Source organism: Ochotona curzoniae, unplaced genomic scaffold (assembly GCF_017591425.1).
Source record: "Ochotona curzoniae isolate NIBS_2020 unplaced genomic scaffold, NIBS_Ocur_1.0 contig_1014, whole genome shotgun sequence".
NCBI lineage: Eukaryota > Metazoa > Chordata > Mammalia > Lagomorpha > Ochotonidae > Ochotona > Ochotona curzoniae.
The window spans coordinates 4,536,974-4,553,397 of record NW_024464920.1 but is presented as its reverse complement, the minus strand read 5'-3'; the positions used below and the strand labels follow the sequence as shown (position 1 = coordinate 4,553,397).

Genomic DNA, 16,424 nt, shown 5'->3' with positions numbered 1-16,424 from the left:
AGCAGACTGGAAATGATTTTTTAAAATATGTTAGCCGGATTTTTTAAAATAAGAAACATTACTCTTGTTGAATATTAAATTGTAAAAGGTGTTTTAAAGTTAAAAAGTACTTAAAGCAAGAATGGTAAAAGTGACAAGGTGCCAAAGATTGCGAGAATGATTGAAGAACAACTGTGGGTATTTAAGAGAAAAAGCCTGCTTCCTTCTATTGTGATCTCATTCCCTTTAGTAAGAATGGCCAAACAAAGGCCAGCAAATTGGGAAGGAAGCAGGAGAGCCTAGTTAGTGGACGGCCACTGAATATTGAACAGCAGTGAGACTGCTTACTTGTGTCCAATCTTTATGCTTTTTTTCTCCCTCGTATATATATTTTTTTCCTTTTAAAACTGCTTGATTCTCCACTTCTTTCCTAATAAAGATACCACTAAATAAAATTTGGGAAGTTGTACATTGTAATGTGATTGTGCAAAGCCAAGTTAAAATTTGAATTTAGTGGTTTGTGGTTTGAGGGACACCCTTCCCATGCCAGTTCTGCCCTACATCTATCTCGGTAGAGACCATTTCCTTCCTCAAAATAGGTAGGAAAATAAGGACCAAGATAAAAGAATTCTGCCGGATCCTTGTGTAATGTCTATTCTAACCTTGTAGTTTACTTCCTGGTTGAATACGTGTTAAATAAAATTCTCATTTTAGGAAGACGTCCTGGGTTTGGGAAGTGGAATTGTCTGTAGCACTATAGTTAGGACATTTTCCGGAGGTGAATTGCCTTCCAAAAAGGCCCTGAGTTTTCAGTCATAATGGCTGTGGTGTTTGCATTTATTTATTCTGTTTTTGTTTTGTTTTGTTGGCACTATCTTGAGGTTCTAGAAAGTGCTAAAAAAAATCAGCGTGCATTTAAAACCAGCCAACCAACCAAAAAACCCTCCTGCCCTGAGGCTGTGTGAAGAAGAATGAAGCTTGCATTTCCCAGTACCCAATCATCAGCTTGAGCTAGCCTCTCCGAGGAACAGAATTTATTGAAGCAATTTATCCTGGCTAAATGTGATATCAATCTGTGTACACGTGTGTACATACAGGCGCCTTCCATTACAGCAAGGCTGCAGCATTGGTTTCCTTCATAGTTAGACCGTGTTCCCGTCACACTGAAAGATGACCATGTAGCCCCTTCTATCTTCTGGGGCACCCCACAATTTTAAACACCGATTAGTGGTAGAATTACTGATGAGACAACCAGAAATACTGGTTTCTAACCCCAGAGTGAGTCCTCAGAGAGCAGGAAAGCTGGTACCTAACCACCTTCTGAGTTTTAAGCGCGGTTTTCGGATGACCAGATTCATTCTAGCATGTGAACGTTTTCTTTTAATGAAGGCTTGAGATTGAGCTGACATTTCTAAGATAAAATTGTTACCTTTGGTTTCAATTCTGAAGTCATTTCCAGGCTTATTCAAACTGTGGTTTCTCGCTCATCTTTCCTGTTCACATTCTTTTGGATACATTTCTATTTTATGAAAGGGTATTTTAAAAATATCTTTCAGGAATTCATTCTATGAAACTATTTGTTCCAGGCCCCCTCCCATTCCCCATTTTTCTCTTCTGCCCTTCCAAAATACTGTTTAGCTTTTGGGACTCTTTACTGTGATTTGCATACTAATCCGTGCCATCTCTACGTCTATTTTTTTACCCTATTTGGAATTTTGTAAAATGTATCCAGCACATTCACACTGGAATTACCATTCTTTGATGAAAAGTTTCAGTCAACATTTCAAGAATTCAGCTTCAATAATTTAAAAACAGTGTAAAATCTGTGAAATTCTTCAGAGAAACAGAGGGGATGTGTGTAATGCCTTTTAGTGTCGTTTCTTTTCTACCCTGCAGCAGCACACATCTGTTGGCTACAGCAGAGCAGCCCAAGAACTCTAGCCTAGAGCAGCACAAACAGCCGGAACATATTCACCCAGTAAACCCCCAAAGAGTCGACATTTGTTTTATTGCTGCTTTTAAAAACCTGGCCATAAATAGAATCAGAGGGGGGGAAGGGCACGGATATTTCTCCATTTGCCACAGACGATTGGTGCGGGGAGAAGGAGGCTCCCAGTGGGGGGAGGAGGTTTTTATTTTATTTTTATTTTTTTATTAATGAAAATCATTTCCCGTGTAGCCCAATAGGATGGGTGCTTTGTTTTGTTTGGCAATAATCTGGGATAAATGACCCTTGCCAACAGTCTCATAGTTTATACACCAGGGAGCCAGATTATGGCCCTGTAAAATGGAGCACCCCTCCTATAATCCCTTAATTAATTAAATGACAAATTTTGGTCTTCTCTAGTTTAGAAATATGGCTTCCGTATCGAGCATTCAGTGGATTTATTGACATGGGGAACTGCCCTGGTTGTAATTCAGCAGACGGAAGAAGTGTGTTATATACTGTAACAAAAAGAATGAAAATATAGCACAGGTTCAAATTCCTTGACTATTTAGGACTCAATTTTTCTAATTAAAAGTTTCAATTGAGGCACAGTGGATCATATGCCACCTGTTTAACGGGTCTCCCCAAAGTAGCCTGTGTTTACAGCTTTGATAGATGGCATTCCTGGAACACCTGTTTCTAGGCTTGATATTTTTGAAGCACTTTTTTTTTTCTTGCTCTAACGTATTTAACATAACTTTTCCCTACCTCCCACTCCTCAGCTCCGCTCTGCTATATGAAATATGGGAGACGACAGACCGTTTGTGTGCAATGCCCCGGGCTGTGGACAGGTACGTTTACAATATACTTTATTGTGAATGTCTCGTTGTGAATCAAAGTGGCTGTTTTATCACTAAGGCAAAGAGTTTAAAGCTGGTATTTTACGTGATCACTGGAGGTAATCAGATCAGAGGATTTGCAGTGTGTAAATCCAAGTTATGAGGAAGTGTAGGCACTCTACCATAACGAAACGAAACCTGCCTTGCTGTCTTCCACATTGTTATTCTACTGGTGTTTGTTTCCCAGTGTACAGTATTGAAGAATACGTGTTGCTCTCTCCCTCAGTCTAAAGCTGTCCATCTAAATACACAGCAAGTTTAGAGATATCTTTTCAACATGCATGAAAATGAAAATTGGTTTAACATATTTGGAGAAGCAGCTGAAAATGTATCCATTCATTGTGACCCTAATTTGTTAGAGTCTATTTGAATTTTTTCAAATAAAAAGAAAAAGATTTTTTTTCTTGATTATTGAGCCAGAAAATTATTGTTAACAGCTAGGGCAGATACCAATTTAGGAAAGACAAATGCAACATAGAACCTGAACTCTCACAGTATTATATAACCATTTTCCCTAGTGTGTTGTTCAAGTGTATGTCAACTGCTATGTAATCATTTGCATATGTGTAGATATTGTCAAGTATTTTTCATTGTATGTCTTTAAAATAATTTTATTGTAATCACTTTTTTAAAAATTTCATACATTCTTAATTCTTTTTTTCCATACTGTCTCATTTTTCCATGTTAAACAAAATATGAAAAAAAGGAATTAAAGTTTTTAATTGCCTTCGTTAATTCCTTTTAGATAGACCCTAAAGGGTTGACTTTTACCTCAGCAGAGAATGTCATGTGACTGTCTAGTGACACTTACTGGTGGTATGTGATATTGCAGACTAGTTCTATTAAACATTGTAAATACTTAGACAAAAGAGCTGAATTCCAGAGATTCCAACTTGGAATGAGAAGCAGATGAGGTGGAGATGGTGGGTGACACAAATGGAAAAAAAAGGAATATTATTGTAAGTTCTAATAAATGCTGAAAATTTCAGAAAAGATACTCTTAAAGTTATTGTATTTTGCAATATTCTGCGTTCTAAATTTGTCCGAGTTTTCAACTCTATCATTGATTATTTGCATATGTGGTTTATATTACATTTTATATTTTTTAAAAAAACCAATGCAGTTGAGACAATAGGGTGAATTTCACTTTTATGGCAGTCTTATTAGAATGCAAATATAAAATGATTCTTGTAAATTTTTATATTTGAATTTTAGAATATTACTCTGTACTCCCACAACTGCAATCTGACAACCCTTTTCTTTAAAAATTACAGATTTTTTCTCCACTTACCAGTATCTTTTCCTATTTATTGTTTAAATTTCTTAACTCCTATATCCCCCTTGTATACTTATGCTTAAAACCATCACCCAGGCAAGAACTTCTCAAAGAAATAAAAACAGAAATACACAAGAAATAAGGAAAAGCATCTTCTAAGTTCTTTGAGGAAGAGAGATAAGAATAACATCTCTTCAGGCTGTTTTGTCAGAAAAAGAGTTATCATATGCAGTGAGAGTCTAGGAATCTGTGAAATTTGTGTTTATTTCTTTGGTTTTGGTCTGCCTTTTTTTCCCTGGCAGTGGGGAAACAATAGGGACTTTTTACTTTGGTTCCTCCCTGTATTGTTGGATTCTGTTTGCCATAAGCCTTTCCTTCCCCTGCTTTCCCCTCCCATTTCTGAGTTGTTTGTTAGTAGTTTGATTTTTAGGATCCATTATAGCTTCTGGCTTAGGTTTTGAATGCTTTCCTCCGCCCCCCCAGGGAGAAGGTGAACGTGGAACTCAGGGAGATTCCTGCTCCCTTTTGGATTCAAGTTACTTCTTTTATAAAAGAAATGATAGAAAGCAACAGCTTAAGACTTGCTATGTTTGACTTTCTATGTAGCATGAGTCTTTGCCTCTTTGTATGTAAGAACTTTATGGTCAGCTGAGATGAATAATTCTTAAGTTACATTTGGTCTTCCAAGTTTCTCCCAAAACCTGGTCACAAGTAATGCTTGAGTGGGTCCCTATAAGGATTATGCTGATGGCTTTATGTCATATGAAGCAGAGAAGATACATTAGGTGAAGTTGGCCACCCTTGGTCTGTCATCCAACTTCCGTGTATCTCTTGAGCATGGCTTCATTCAGGAGCCACCTTGAGGCCCTTAAACTATTTATAATCTACTTATCATTGTGTCGTTGCTTCTCATTCTTTATCCCAGAAATGATAGAATAATAAAAAGGCTTTGTAAGTCCCTGAAGGGGTAAGAAGGACCATGGTTATTTTCGAAAGGTGTGTTTGGAAACTCCCACAGCAGTATGCAAAAGCACTGGCACCTACCAGATAGAGGGAGAAGGAATGAAAGCAAATCACAGGTCAGGAGACTATATCTTCAAAAAGCAAAAAAAAATCAGATTTTTGTATTATTCTGGCATTTTGTTGCCTGCACAGACTTTAGCCAGGACACCTCTAAACTCAGAGATCATCCTATGCTTTCATGTTAAAGGAAGGTGAAAGGGAAACTTACCTAAAATAGACTAGTGGATTGTGCTCTCCACTATATAATCAAATCCACCAGGCTTTCAATGGATACGTAAACATGTTTTGGTTGCTAGGTCTTTAATGGCTGTTATTTTTGGATTCTGTTCATGGTCCACTTCCCAACAGTAAGTCTGATGTGACACAGCTGAGTGCTAAATGTGCTGCACGTATTTTTTTTTAAAGATGGTTGCTGAAGGTTGTGATGTCTGCATTCTCATCTGAAAAGACAGTTGGTATAGTTGTTTAGCCCTTTTTCTTATTTTGCCAGTCTGTTTCTCTTGAGGCCTCATAAAGAGGAACCAGGGAAAGCAATGTTCCTGCTGACACCTCTCCACGGGATGTGGGTAGAACCGGAGTTAGTAGAGGCTGCCTCGTGAGAATAGGTTAGTGTTGTTAAGGCAACAATGCCCCAGGTACCCCATTTGGCACAAGATTTGTTGAATTTGAGTTGTATGGGTTTTGAAGTGTATATAACATAGCATCCATTAAAAACATTATGCCTATAAAATGGTATTTCTTCTGTGTTGTTTAGATAATAGAAATACAAGGGTATATCAGAAAGTCTGGGAAAATGGAATTAAAAGATAACATTTGTTTTGGTGCAAAAAATTGGAAATAAATGCATAAGGGAATCTTCAAATTGGTCATGGGAGGTGAATATTATAATATTGTATTTTTTTTTTTAAGCAAAGAAGCAGTGAGAGAGAGAGAAATCTCCCATCTGCTGATTCATATCCCAAAGGCCTGCAAGACTAGGACTGAGCCAGGGTAGTCAGGAACTAGGAATTTGTTCTGGGTCTCCCACATGGGTGGAAGGGATCCAGACAGCTAGGCTGCCTCCCAGGGTGTGTGTGTGTTTCAACAGGAGGTAAAAATCAGCAGTGAAGCCAGAATTCCAACCCAAGCACTTTGGTGTATGATACAGGCTTTCCAAGCAACATATTAACTACTGTACCAAATGCCTATCGATTTTTAAAAATAACTTGTGGATGAACTTTTCCATAAGGATAGATTATAAAGTTCTAGGGGCCACATTGCAGTGCAGCTACTTAAGACATCACCTGCCATGACAGTATCTCAAATGGGTACTTTTAATTTCTGGCTGCTCCACTTCGGATACAGCTCCCTAATAATAACACTTGGAAAGCAGAAGCAGATGTCATCCCAAGTGTTTGGGCCTCTGCCTTTCTACTTGATGAAGTTCCTGGCTTCCATCTGGCCAACTTTGCCTGCTGAGGCCACTTGGGGAGTTAAGTAGTGGATAGAGGAGGCCTCTCCCTCTTTCTGTAACTCTGCCTTTCAAACAAACTAAATAATAATAATAATAATAATAATAAAGCTAGCACAATGCATACTTTTAAGACATTGTTCTATTGTGTTTGGAAACAGGAAAAAGTATTGTTTCTGTCAGTCATGTTGAATTTGAGATGTTGTTTCATGTGGATACAGCTGGATGCCTTTTTTTTTTTTCAACAAAAATGTATTTATTTATTTGAAAGGCAGAGTGATAGAGAGGGATCTTTCAGCTACTGATTCAGTCCCTAAATGCCCACACAGCTGGACCTGGGCCAAGTTAAAACCAGGAGCTAGGGCCTGGTGCAGTGGCTCAGTGGCTAAATCCTCGCCTTGCACATGCCAAGATCCCATTTGGGCACTGGTTTGTGTCCCGGAAGCCCCGCTTCCCAGCCAGCTCCCTGGTTATGGCCTGGGAAAGCAGTCAAGGGCGGCCCAAAGCCTTGGGGCCCTGCACCCACGTAGGACACCTGGAAGAAGCTCGTGGCTCCTGGCTTTGGATCGGCTCAGTTCCAGCCATTGTGGCCACTTGGAAAGTGAAACAGTATATGGAAGAACTTTCCTCTCTGTCTCTCCTCCTCTCTGTACATTTGCTTTTCCAATAAAAAAAAAAAAAAACAAGCAAAAAAATACATCTAAAAAAAAGTCAGAACCTCCATCTCCCACATAGGTGTCAGGAGCCCAGGTTCCCAGGTGCATTGATAGGGAGCTGAATCCAATTTATGAAGTAGGGCCAGCATTATGGTCTAGGGAGTAAAGCTGCCATCTGCAACACTAGCATCCCATATGGGAGCTGGTTTGTGTCGTGGCTGTTCCCCTTCCGATCCAGCTCCCTGCTGCTAATGGCCTGGGAAAAGCCACAGAAAATGACCCCCATGTGCTTGGGTGCCTGCCACATAGCTGAGAGACCTAGAAGAAGCTCCTGGCTCCTGGTTTTGGCCTGACCCAGCTGTGGTTCCTTGAGCTATCTGGGAAGTGAACTAATGAACGGAATATCTGTTAAAAAAGAAGTAGGGAGTAGCTGTTTTCTGCTGCTTTGTTTTGTTTTGTTTTTATTGGAAAGGCAGATTTACAAGGAGAAGAGACAGAAAACTCTTTTATCTGCTGATTCACTCCCCAAATGGCTGCAATAGCCAGAGCTGAATTGATCTGAAGCTAGAAGCCAAGAGCCAGGAGCCTTGTCTGGGTCACCCAAGTGGGTGCAGGGTCCCAAGGCCTTGGGCCATCCTCCACTTTCATAGGCCATAAGCAGAGAGCTGGATGGGATGTGGAGCAGCTGGGACATGAATCAGTATTCATTTGGGATCCTGGCACTTTTGAGGGGAGGATTAGCCAGTTGAGTTATTGTGCCGGGCCCAGTTCCGGGTCTTTAACCAAGCAATCCCATATGGAATGTGGTCTTCTCGGGTGGCAGTTTTCAGCAGCTGTGCCACAGTTCCTGCCCCTAGATTACTTGCCCTTTACCTAGTTTTTGTTAGTAGGAATCAACAAATTTCATATTTCTGCACCTCTCTCAAATATATGGCACTAGTTTGTAGTACAAGTTGTGTGGATTTAGTCTTTCTGTTTAATCAAGTCTTTCAGCAGAAGCTAGTCTTATCAGGTTATTATTTAGAATGTTTCCTTAAGAACAGGAACACATTTCCATCCTTAGTCACTGAGAGAGTTCTGTATCTTAACTAACCACTCTGTATCAACTCTCATTAAATCCTTAGAATTGTATCTACAAACTACATTGAACCTGCTGAAACTAATGAAAAATTTTAAAATGTAAAATGGTTATAAAATAAATGTTTAAAATGTGAAATAATAAAATAAAAATAATTTTAAGGTACGGATGGAAGAAAATACAAAAATCTAGTTTAAGCCATACTGTGTCTTTATGTTTTCAGTAAAATTTTTCTCCTGAATCATCCAGTGAGTACACATGCTTTATATGCAAATAGTTTAAATCTAATAGAATTAATAAGTAAAATAAAAATTATAGCTGAGGAATGTCCATTCTTTAAAATATTTAAATAAAATTAAATAGCTTAGTTAAATTTTTTTTAAAAAGAAAAAAATCCTTTGGTTGTGACCTGAGGGGCTTCTTCTCTTTTTGTCCCTGAAGATATCTACTGTCAGATCTTCTTTTTTTTCCCCAGAGGACATTTCAGTGCCTTTGGGAGACATCAAACATGTAACTAACTCAAAGCCTCTATGGTCTGCTTTTCCTTTCTAAGGCCAAGAATAGCAATAGAACCCTAGTTATGGTGGGATTGAGGGCAGCCTCCTATACCACCTTATCTTGTCATATAATTGGAATAATGTTTATGGTGCTGTACTCCTGGCTTCACTTGGCATTTAACCAACCTCCAAAGCTGTTTATTGCTTCATGTCCTCTGCTTCCATGAACATTATCCCTTAAGTCTCTATTGCTCTGTAATATATGAGGCAACAAATAGTTCCTATGATTGGTTAAATGCTGGCGTGCTACAAAGGTATATATTTTATTGCCTATATAACACAAGTCCATAGAGATGATTCCTGTTATTCCAGTCCCCCAATTAAATGGACGATACTGGTACTATGGGACTTTGGGTCTTTCATTCTATTCCTTTGGCAATTTTCCCTATTATCTGGCATGAGCACAAAAGAAAAGCAAGGAGAAATGAGTTGATGCTGAATACGAATTCTTTATGTTAGGGAAGCATCTTGAGTTGGAAAATAACAGGAGAAGAAATGAGTCTGGTAGGTGGATGTGTTGGTATAGATGGCATGCTTCCACAGGTGAAGGCAATTTTGGGCAAATAAACGTTTCTTCCTCGCCCCCTGCCGAAAGTTTAAAAAAATTCAAATTTTATTTAATAATTCATAATTCATTCAATAATTCATTCAGTTCCCATCTGGTAGGAGTGCCTGCCTGCTGTCAGGCAGCTGAAAATACACTGCAGTGTACACAATTAGGCCAAATGTGAACCTTATTTTTTACACGGTGTTGACTGTGTGGTAACTTCTAGTCTACTGCAGTTTTACATGTAACCTTGTGATAGAAGTAGACCACTGTTATGTATCCCGTAGGGACTGGGATTTTTAAAATACTGAACTGTTAAGAACAAGGAATTAAAGTCCAATTTCTTACTTTCAGATTTGGTACTGTTGAACTTCCCCTTACAAACATGTAGTTGGTTATTTTCATTTTTTTATGATATATCTATTAGGATGCTCTTAAGAACATAGCAGATTAAAAACACTCTTGTTGGAGTGTGCCAAAAGCAAACCAAAAGGTGTCTGAACCTAACTGGAGGTGTTCTCAGAAAATTAAGGTGAAATCTTTGTTACTCCTTTTTGTTTTCCTTGGATATAGCTTAGTTTATGGAATGGGAGCCTAGAAACTATTCTTAAAGCATTCCTGGTAGAGAAAAAATACAAAGAAGTCCTGCATCTGTGCAGATCTTCCTGATCGGAAGGTCTTTCTCCCGAACCCCTCTTTACAAACTGCCATTTCTGCAGAGCCTCTGCCATGTATGCCCCTTTGGCCACCCTGGAAACACCACTTGTGGCTAGCTTGTTGACTTTGAGATTTTGAGATTGTTAAGGAAATTGTGCATTCTTTTATCAAACATTCTTAAAGCTAATGCAGCTGATTAAAAAGCAAACGGTGCACTCCCTCTCTCTGGTTAGCGTATTCCTTTCGTGCAGTCACATTCTGTCTGAAGTCCTCGTTAGGGCTTCTCTGTATGTGGATTCATAACACATCTGTGTGTACATCTAACAGAGCTGTATAAATAATAATAAGTAATCACCAGATGGCCTGTAACTGCTCCTCTGGACCCTCCGGGTCTCGAAGCTGTTAGTAAAGTCTTCTGGCATTTTGCTGGGGAAAACTTGTCATAGATTTATTTCTGAGAAAATTCAAACTCACAACTGGGTGTTTAGGACTAGATATTGCTGTATGTGCTGTAAATATTTAACAGGGTTTGTACAGTGACAAGTAAAAGCGCCATTACTAAGCACACACAGTGGCTGCGGGGCTCTCCTTCCCTCCTGGCCATTTAGAAAGGAGAAGAAATGCCGATAAATTGTACATTATGAGCAAGGTGCAAGAGATGCTGTCTGGAAGATTTTTCTGAAGGGAAGAAAGACAACCCCGACATTCTGCTCAGAGGATTATAACTGGGCAAACATCAGCTTTCTAAACATAACCCAATGGCTTAAAACCCAGTGCTCCTTTTAAATTATAATGCTTTAGAAGGAAAACAAAAAAGCATTCAGCTGCAGTTTAGTCACATTCAGATACAGGTTTTGGTGTTAGTGAAGACTTTATAACTAAATAATAAACCCCTTTGAAAGGGCGACGTTTGCAAGCATTAGTAGATATTTGGTTAAATGTCAGCCCTATAGTTATCCTAAACATCTAATATGTACTTGTTTGCTGGTATTATCTATATTGAAGACATCTTTATTTTTGTCCTTTATTTTTGGATATATATTTTGTTTGGGGAAAAAAATGTTACTCTGCTTTTCTGCAGTGTGATTTTCTGTGTCATGTTTTGCTGTTGCTAACCCCTTTGCTTCAGCACATATTCCAGGGTGCTTGCTCAGTGTTTTTAAAAATCAAAATAGAAGTCATTATGTCTAAATTTTAGCTTTTTTGCTTGTTTGCTACAGAAATTGAGTATGTTTAACTGTCAAGCTTAGTGTTCTTTTGTCTGTTGAGGATTGACTGTTTGTAAGGACTGTGTTAAATGATGGGACATGGATGTTACCTCTGAGTTAAGATGTATAGAAAATTTTGTCTCTTTCATAATCTCATTGTGAAAAAACTTACAAATTGCAAGGGAAAGGCTATAAATGGTTTATTGTAGGGGAATTTTGCATCTCAAATTTTCTCACAGAATTTTCATGTTAAAGATGGAACTTCAAAAGGGAGAAAAGATGGGAGCTTGGGGTTTATGTCTTTGTAACAATGTCTTTGTTTTTACTTTGAAATTTCTTTGTGCAGTGACATACGCTACCCAAGATTATGCTTTGGTGGGACTTTGGTCTATTTGCAATTGTCATGTGAAAGTACAGAGAGAATGAAAATGAATTTTGTGAAATTAGCTCATTCCCAGTCTGGCATACCATGTGCCCTATGTGGCTGTTGATTATGCCAGCAGCTTGAAGTGCCAAACCAACTTCTGTTCTAAGGACTGAATTTGCAAGCCATCATTCCAGCTTTTAAATCTTGTTTTTCACATTGATGATGTCAGATTTTGAGCAAACATAGCTCTGTCTTCGGATCCCAAGTGAAATTTGCAATTCCCAGGGATGGAAGGAAAGAAATCTTTGCCTTTGAAAACTTGAGTGGCTCCGCAAGGAAAGTCAGAGAATAAATCTACAGTTTTGCCAGGTCCTTTGAGTCATTGTAGAAAACTGAGTGCCGTATTCAGCACTCAGCAGATTCAAAATTGCAGCTCTGTTTATCAAAGACGGGTCTCTCAAAGAACCATTTATGTTGTTCCATAAGGGAACCATCCTGTGGCAAAAGGAATGCCTCCCTTCTCCACTCAAGGATCGGATCTTCTGATACTGGGGCAATTATCCCTTGATTTCCCTGAAAAATAGCTCAATCCACCATGAAGACTGACACCAGCCCAGGTCGCAGACTTGGTTAGCGAAACATGCTCTGATTCCTTAACCACAGTGCGAGGCACCGGGCTGACACCGTCAGGATGCCAGAGGCTTTAATGGTGGTGATTTTTCTCCTGAGACTCTAAGTATCCCTTGTAAGCATCAAGGCTTCTGTGCTCTTTCTCTGAGGAAAGTAGATTTGTTCCAGTTGTTGCACACCAGTCTCGCTAAAAAGCCACAGTGGGAGTTATCTGTCTTCTCCTTACTTATTTCTCAAGGAGGATTCTTTTGTTTAGTTACTGTGCTCAGCACTCTGAAATTAAGCTGTACTGTTTATTTGTTTATCCATTTTGCTTTTTTCCTTTCTCTTTTTACCTTTTCTTTGTTCTTACCACCTGGTGGGGATTTACTTACTTATTTATTTATTTGTTTATTTTTCTGTTCCAAATTCATAAGTCAACAGGGCTATGTTCCTTCCAATCCATTTTGTTTTTAAGGCTTTTTTTTTTTTTCTTAATCAGAAAGGCACATTTACAGAGAGAAGGAGAGACAAAGAGAAAGATTTTCCCATGGCTCACTCCCCAAATGGCTGCGATGGCTGGAGCTAAGCTGCTTCAAAGCCAGGAGTCAGGAGCTTCTTCTAGGTCTCCTATATGAGCACAGAGTCCCAAGGCTTTGGGCCATCCTTGACTGCTTTCCCAAGCCATAAGCTTGGATCAGAAGTGGAGCAACAGGACACAAACCCGTGTCCTTGTGGGATGCTGACACTTGAAGGTGCAGGATTAACCTGTTGAGCCATGGAACTAGGCCCTTAGTTTTATGTTTGAGAGATGATAAGCACAAAGAGATTTTCCATCCTCTGGTTCATGCCCACAACAACTGGGACTGTACCAGGCCAAAGTTAGAAGTTAGCAACTCAATCTAGATCTATGTGGGTGGCAGGGATCCAATTCTGTGGGCTGTCACCTATTTGCTCGTAAGCTACATGTTAGCAGGAAATAGAATCAAAAGTAGAGATAGGACTTGAACCCAGGCACTTCTGACCCGGATCCCTGCTGATGGCCTGGGAAGGCAGGGTAGGAGGACCCAAATGCTTAGGTTCCCACATATATGTGGGAGACATGGAAGAAATTCCTGGCTCCTGGTTTTGGACCAGCCTGGGTTCTGACTTGTGGCCATTTGGGAACTGAACCAGCAGATAAAGGGACTCTCTCTGTCTCTCCTCTCTCTGTAAATCTGCCTATTAAATCATATATGTATGTATGCATATGTATACACATATATGTAGATAAGGGATTAAAAAGTTTTAAAAACCTTTATGAAATAATAACATTTTAAAAGTTATAATATACAGAATCCTCACTTCATCTCTAGATAAGCACTGATTTTTTTTTTTACCGGCTCCATGATTTTGCCTCTTTTTACAGAGTCATGCAATAGAAATCATACAGTATTCTCACCTTTTACTTTTTGTTTGCTTAACATGAATATTTGTTTATTTGAAGGTGAGAGGAACAGAGAAAGATGGAGAAACAGAGGAGAGAGAGTTTCTATCTGTTACTTTACTCCCCAAATCCCCATAACAGCTAGGCCAAGTTGAAACCAGGAACAGGAGCTGGGAACTTCATCCTCATCCCCCTTGTGGATGGCCACCATGGATTGCCTCCCAGGTTCATTTACAGGAAGCTGGATTGGAAGCAGAGCAGTTGGGATTCAGACTAGCACTCCAATTTGGAGGAATGAAAATTTTTATTTGAGGTTAGAGCAATAATAGATGGCAGGCTTCAGTGGAATGACCCCTGAACAAATATGATATTTCAATTTAGGAAGATTTTTTTAAAAGATTTGTTTATTTTTATTGGAAAGGCAGATTTACAGAAAGAAGGAATGACAGAAAGAAAGATCTTCTGTCCGCTGGTTCACTCCCCAGCTAGCCACAATGGCTGGAGCTGAGCTGATCCAAAACTAGGAGCCAGAAACTTCCTCTGGGTGTAGGGTCCCAAGGCTTTGAGCCATCCTCAACTGCTTTCCCAGGCCACAAGTAGAGAGCTGGGTGGGAAGTGGAGCAGCTAGGGCACAAACTGGTGCCCATATGGGATCCCAGCACTTGCAATGTGAGAATGTAGCCACTGAGTCATCCCACCGGGCCCTGATATAAAATTTTTTTGAAGATTTATTGATTTCTTTTGGAAAGTCAGATATACTGAGAGGAGGAGAGAAAGACAGGAAAGTCCTCTATCCATTGAATCACTCCCCAAGTGACAGCAATGGCTGGTGTTGCGCTGATCAGAGGCCAAGAGCCCAGATCCTCCTCCAGGTCTCCCACGCAGGTGCAGGGTCCCAAGGCTTTGGGCCTTCCTCGACTGCTTTCCCAGGCCACAAGCAGGGAGCTGGGTGAGAAGTGAGGCTGCTGGGATTAGAACCGGCGACATATGGGATCCCGGTACATGCAAGGCAAGGATTTTAGCCACTGGGCCACCGTGCTGGATGATATAAAATTTATAAGAAAGATCCTATTCCTGTTTTGTACAGGAAAAATTATCTTTCCATCCAGACAATCTATGGGGAGAACAAAAGGCAATAAAGCATGTTTGGCCTTGTCAGTATTACAGTAGCTGCAGTAATAATCATAGCCAGCTGAGCTCTTACCATGCACTGTGTAAAAGAGCACCACAGGTGTTGTTTTATTTAATCTCAGCAACTGTGGTGGAGAATTTTGTATTAGCTACAGTTCACAGATGAGAAAACTAAGGCTCTGAGGGGTTCAGTAATTTCTATAAGGCATGTGGTGTTCTTTTGTTTCATGTGAGTGTGTGTGTGTTTAGATTTATTTATTTATATTTATTGGAAAGGCAGATTTGTAAAGAGAAGGAGATAGACAGATCCTTCATCTGCTGGTTCACTCCCCAAGTGGCTGGAATGACTGGAACTGAGCTGTGCAGAAGCCAGGAGACAGGAGCTTCTTCTGGGTCTCCCATGTGGGTACAGGATCCCAAAGCCCTGAGCCATCCTCCACTGCCCTCCCATGCCACAGCAGGGATCTGGATTAGAAGTGGAGTAGTCAGGACAAGAACCAGTACCCATGTGGGATCACAGCACTTGCAGGGGAAAATTAACCAATTGAATCGTCAAGGCAAGCCCTTGCATACAGTGTTTTGTGGTGGTGGTACACTGGATAAGCTCCACTGCAGCATTCTTTTTTTTTTTAATTTATTATATTTTTATTGGAAAGTCAGATATACAGAAAGAAGGAGAGACAGAGAAATATCTTCTGTCTGTTGGTTCACTCCACAAGTGGCCGCAATGGCCAGAGCTGAGGCAATCCAAAGCCAGGAACCAGGAGCTCTTCTAGGTCTCCCACACGGGTGCAGGGTCCCAAGATTTTGGGCTGTCCTCCACTGCTTTCCCAGGCCATGAGCAGGGAGCTGGATGGAAAGCAGAGCACCAGGATTAGAACCAATACCCTTATGGGATCCTGGCGCATGCAAGGCAAGGACTTTAACCACTAGGGATTTATAATAATAAGTAGGACTTATGAGGCTAGAACTATGGCTCAACAGGCAAATTCTCTACCCTGTGGTGCCAGTATCCCATGTGGGTGCCCATTCGTGTCCTGGCTACTTTGCTTTGGATCCAGCTCTCTGCTTATGACCTGGGAAAGCAGCAAAGGATGGCACAAGTCATTGGGACCCAGAAGCCACATGGGAGACCTGGAAGAATATCCTGGATGCTGACTGCGAATTAGCTCTGCTCTGGCCATTGTGGCCATTTTGGGAGTGAACTAGTGTATAGAAGACCTTCTCTTTCTGTCTCTCCTCTCTCTCTCTCTCTCTCCTCTCTCTCTCTCTCTCTCTCTCTGTAAATGTGATTTTCTAAAAAATAATAAATATATCTTGTAAAAAAACCCATTAATTTCAAAGTAATTATTCTCTCTTCAATTTTTCCTTCTAGGCTTTACCTAGATTATTGCGGTAGTGAAAAGCAGCTTTTACGTCAGCGTTCTTTCACTTTATGTGTATGCATTTGAAGCTGCAGCTAGATAGGGCCTGTGAGATTTGTACTTTCAGTGAAACACATTTGCACAGGGGAGAGAGTTGTGTCCACAACAGTTGGCAGAGCAGTAGTTAAAGGTTTGAACATATTGTACCTTATGGGCTATTCCTCAGTCCTGAAGGAGGCATTGTACTCCTCCGTGGACAGTAATCAGATT

General features: G+C 40.1%; 1 protein-coding gene across 2 annotated transcripts in view; it reads left to right on the top strand.

The window, feature by feature from the left end:
- Positions 1-16,424, top strand: part of ATF7 (activating transcription factor 7) — a 97,042-nt gene that overhangs the window by 23,750 nt on the left and 56,868 nt on the right. For both annotated transcript variants that reach the window (XM_040979783.1, XM_040979786.1), the window contains exon 2: positions 2,689-2,757. In XM_040979783.1, coding sequence (XP_040835717.1) covers positions 2,710-2,757 — 48 coding nt within the window. In that variant the 5' untranslated portion in view covers positions 2,689-2,709. The remainder of the gene's footprint in view (positions 1-2,688; positions 2,758-16,424) is intronic.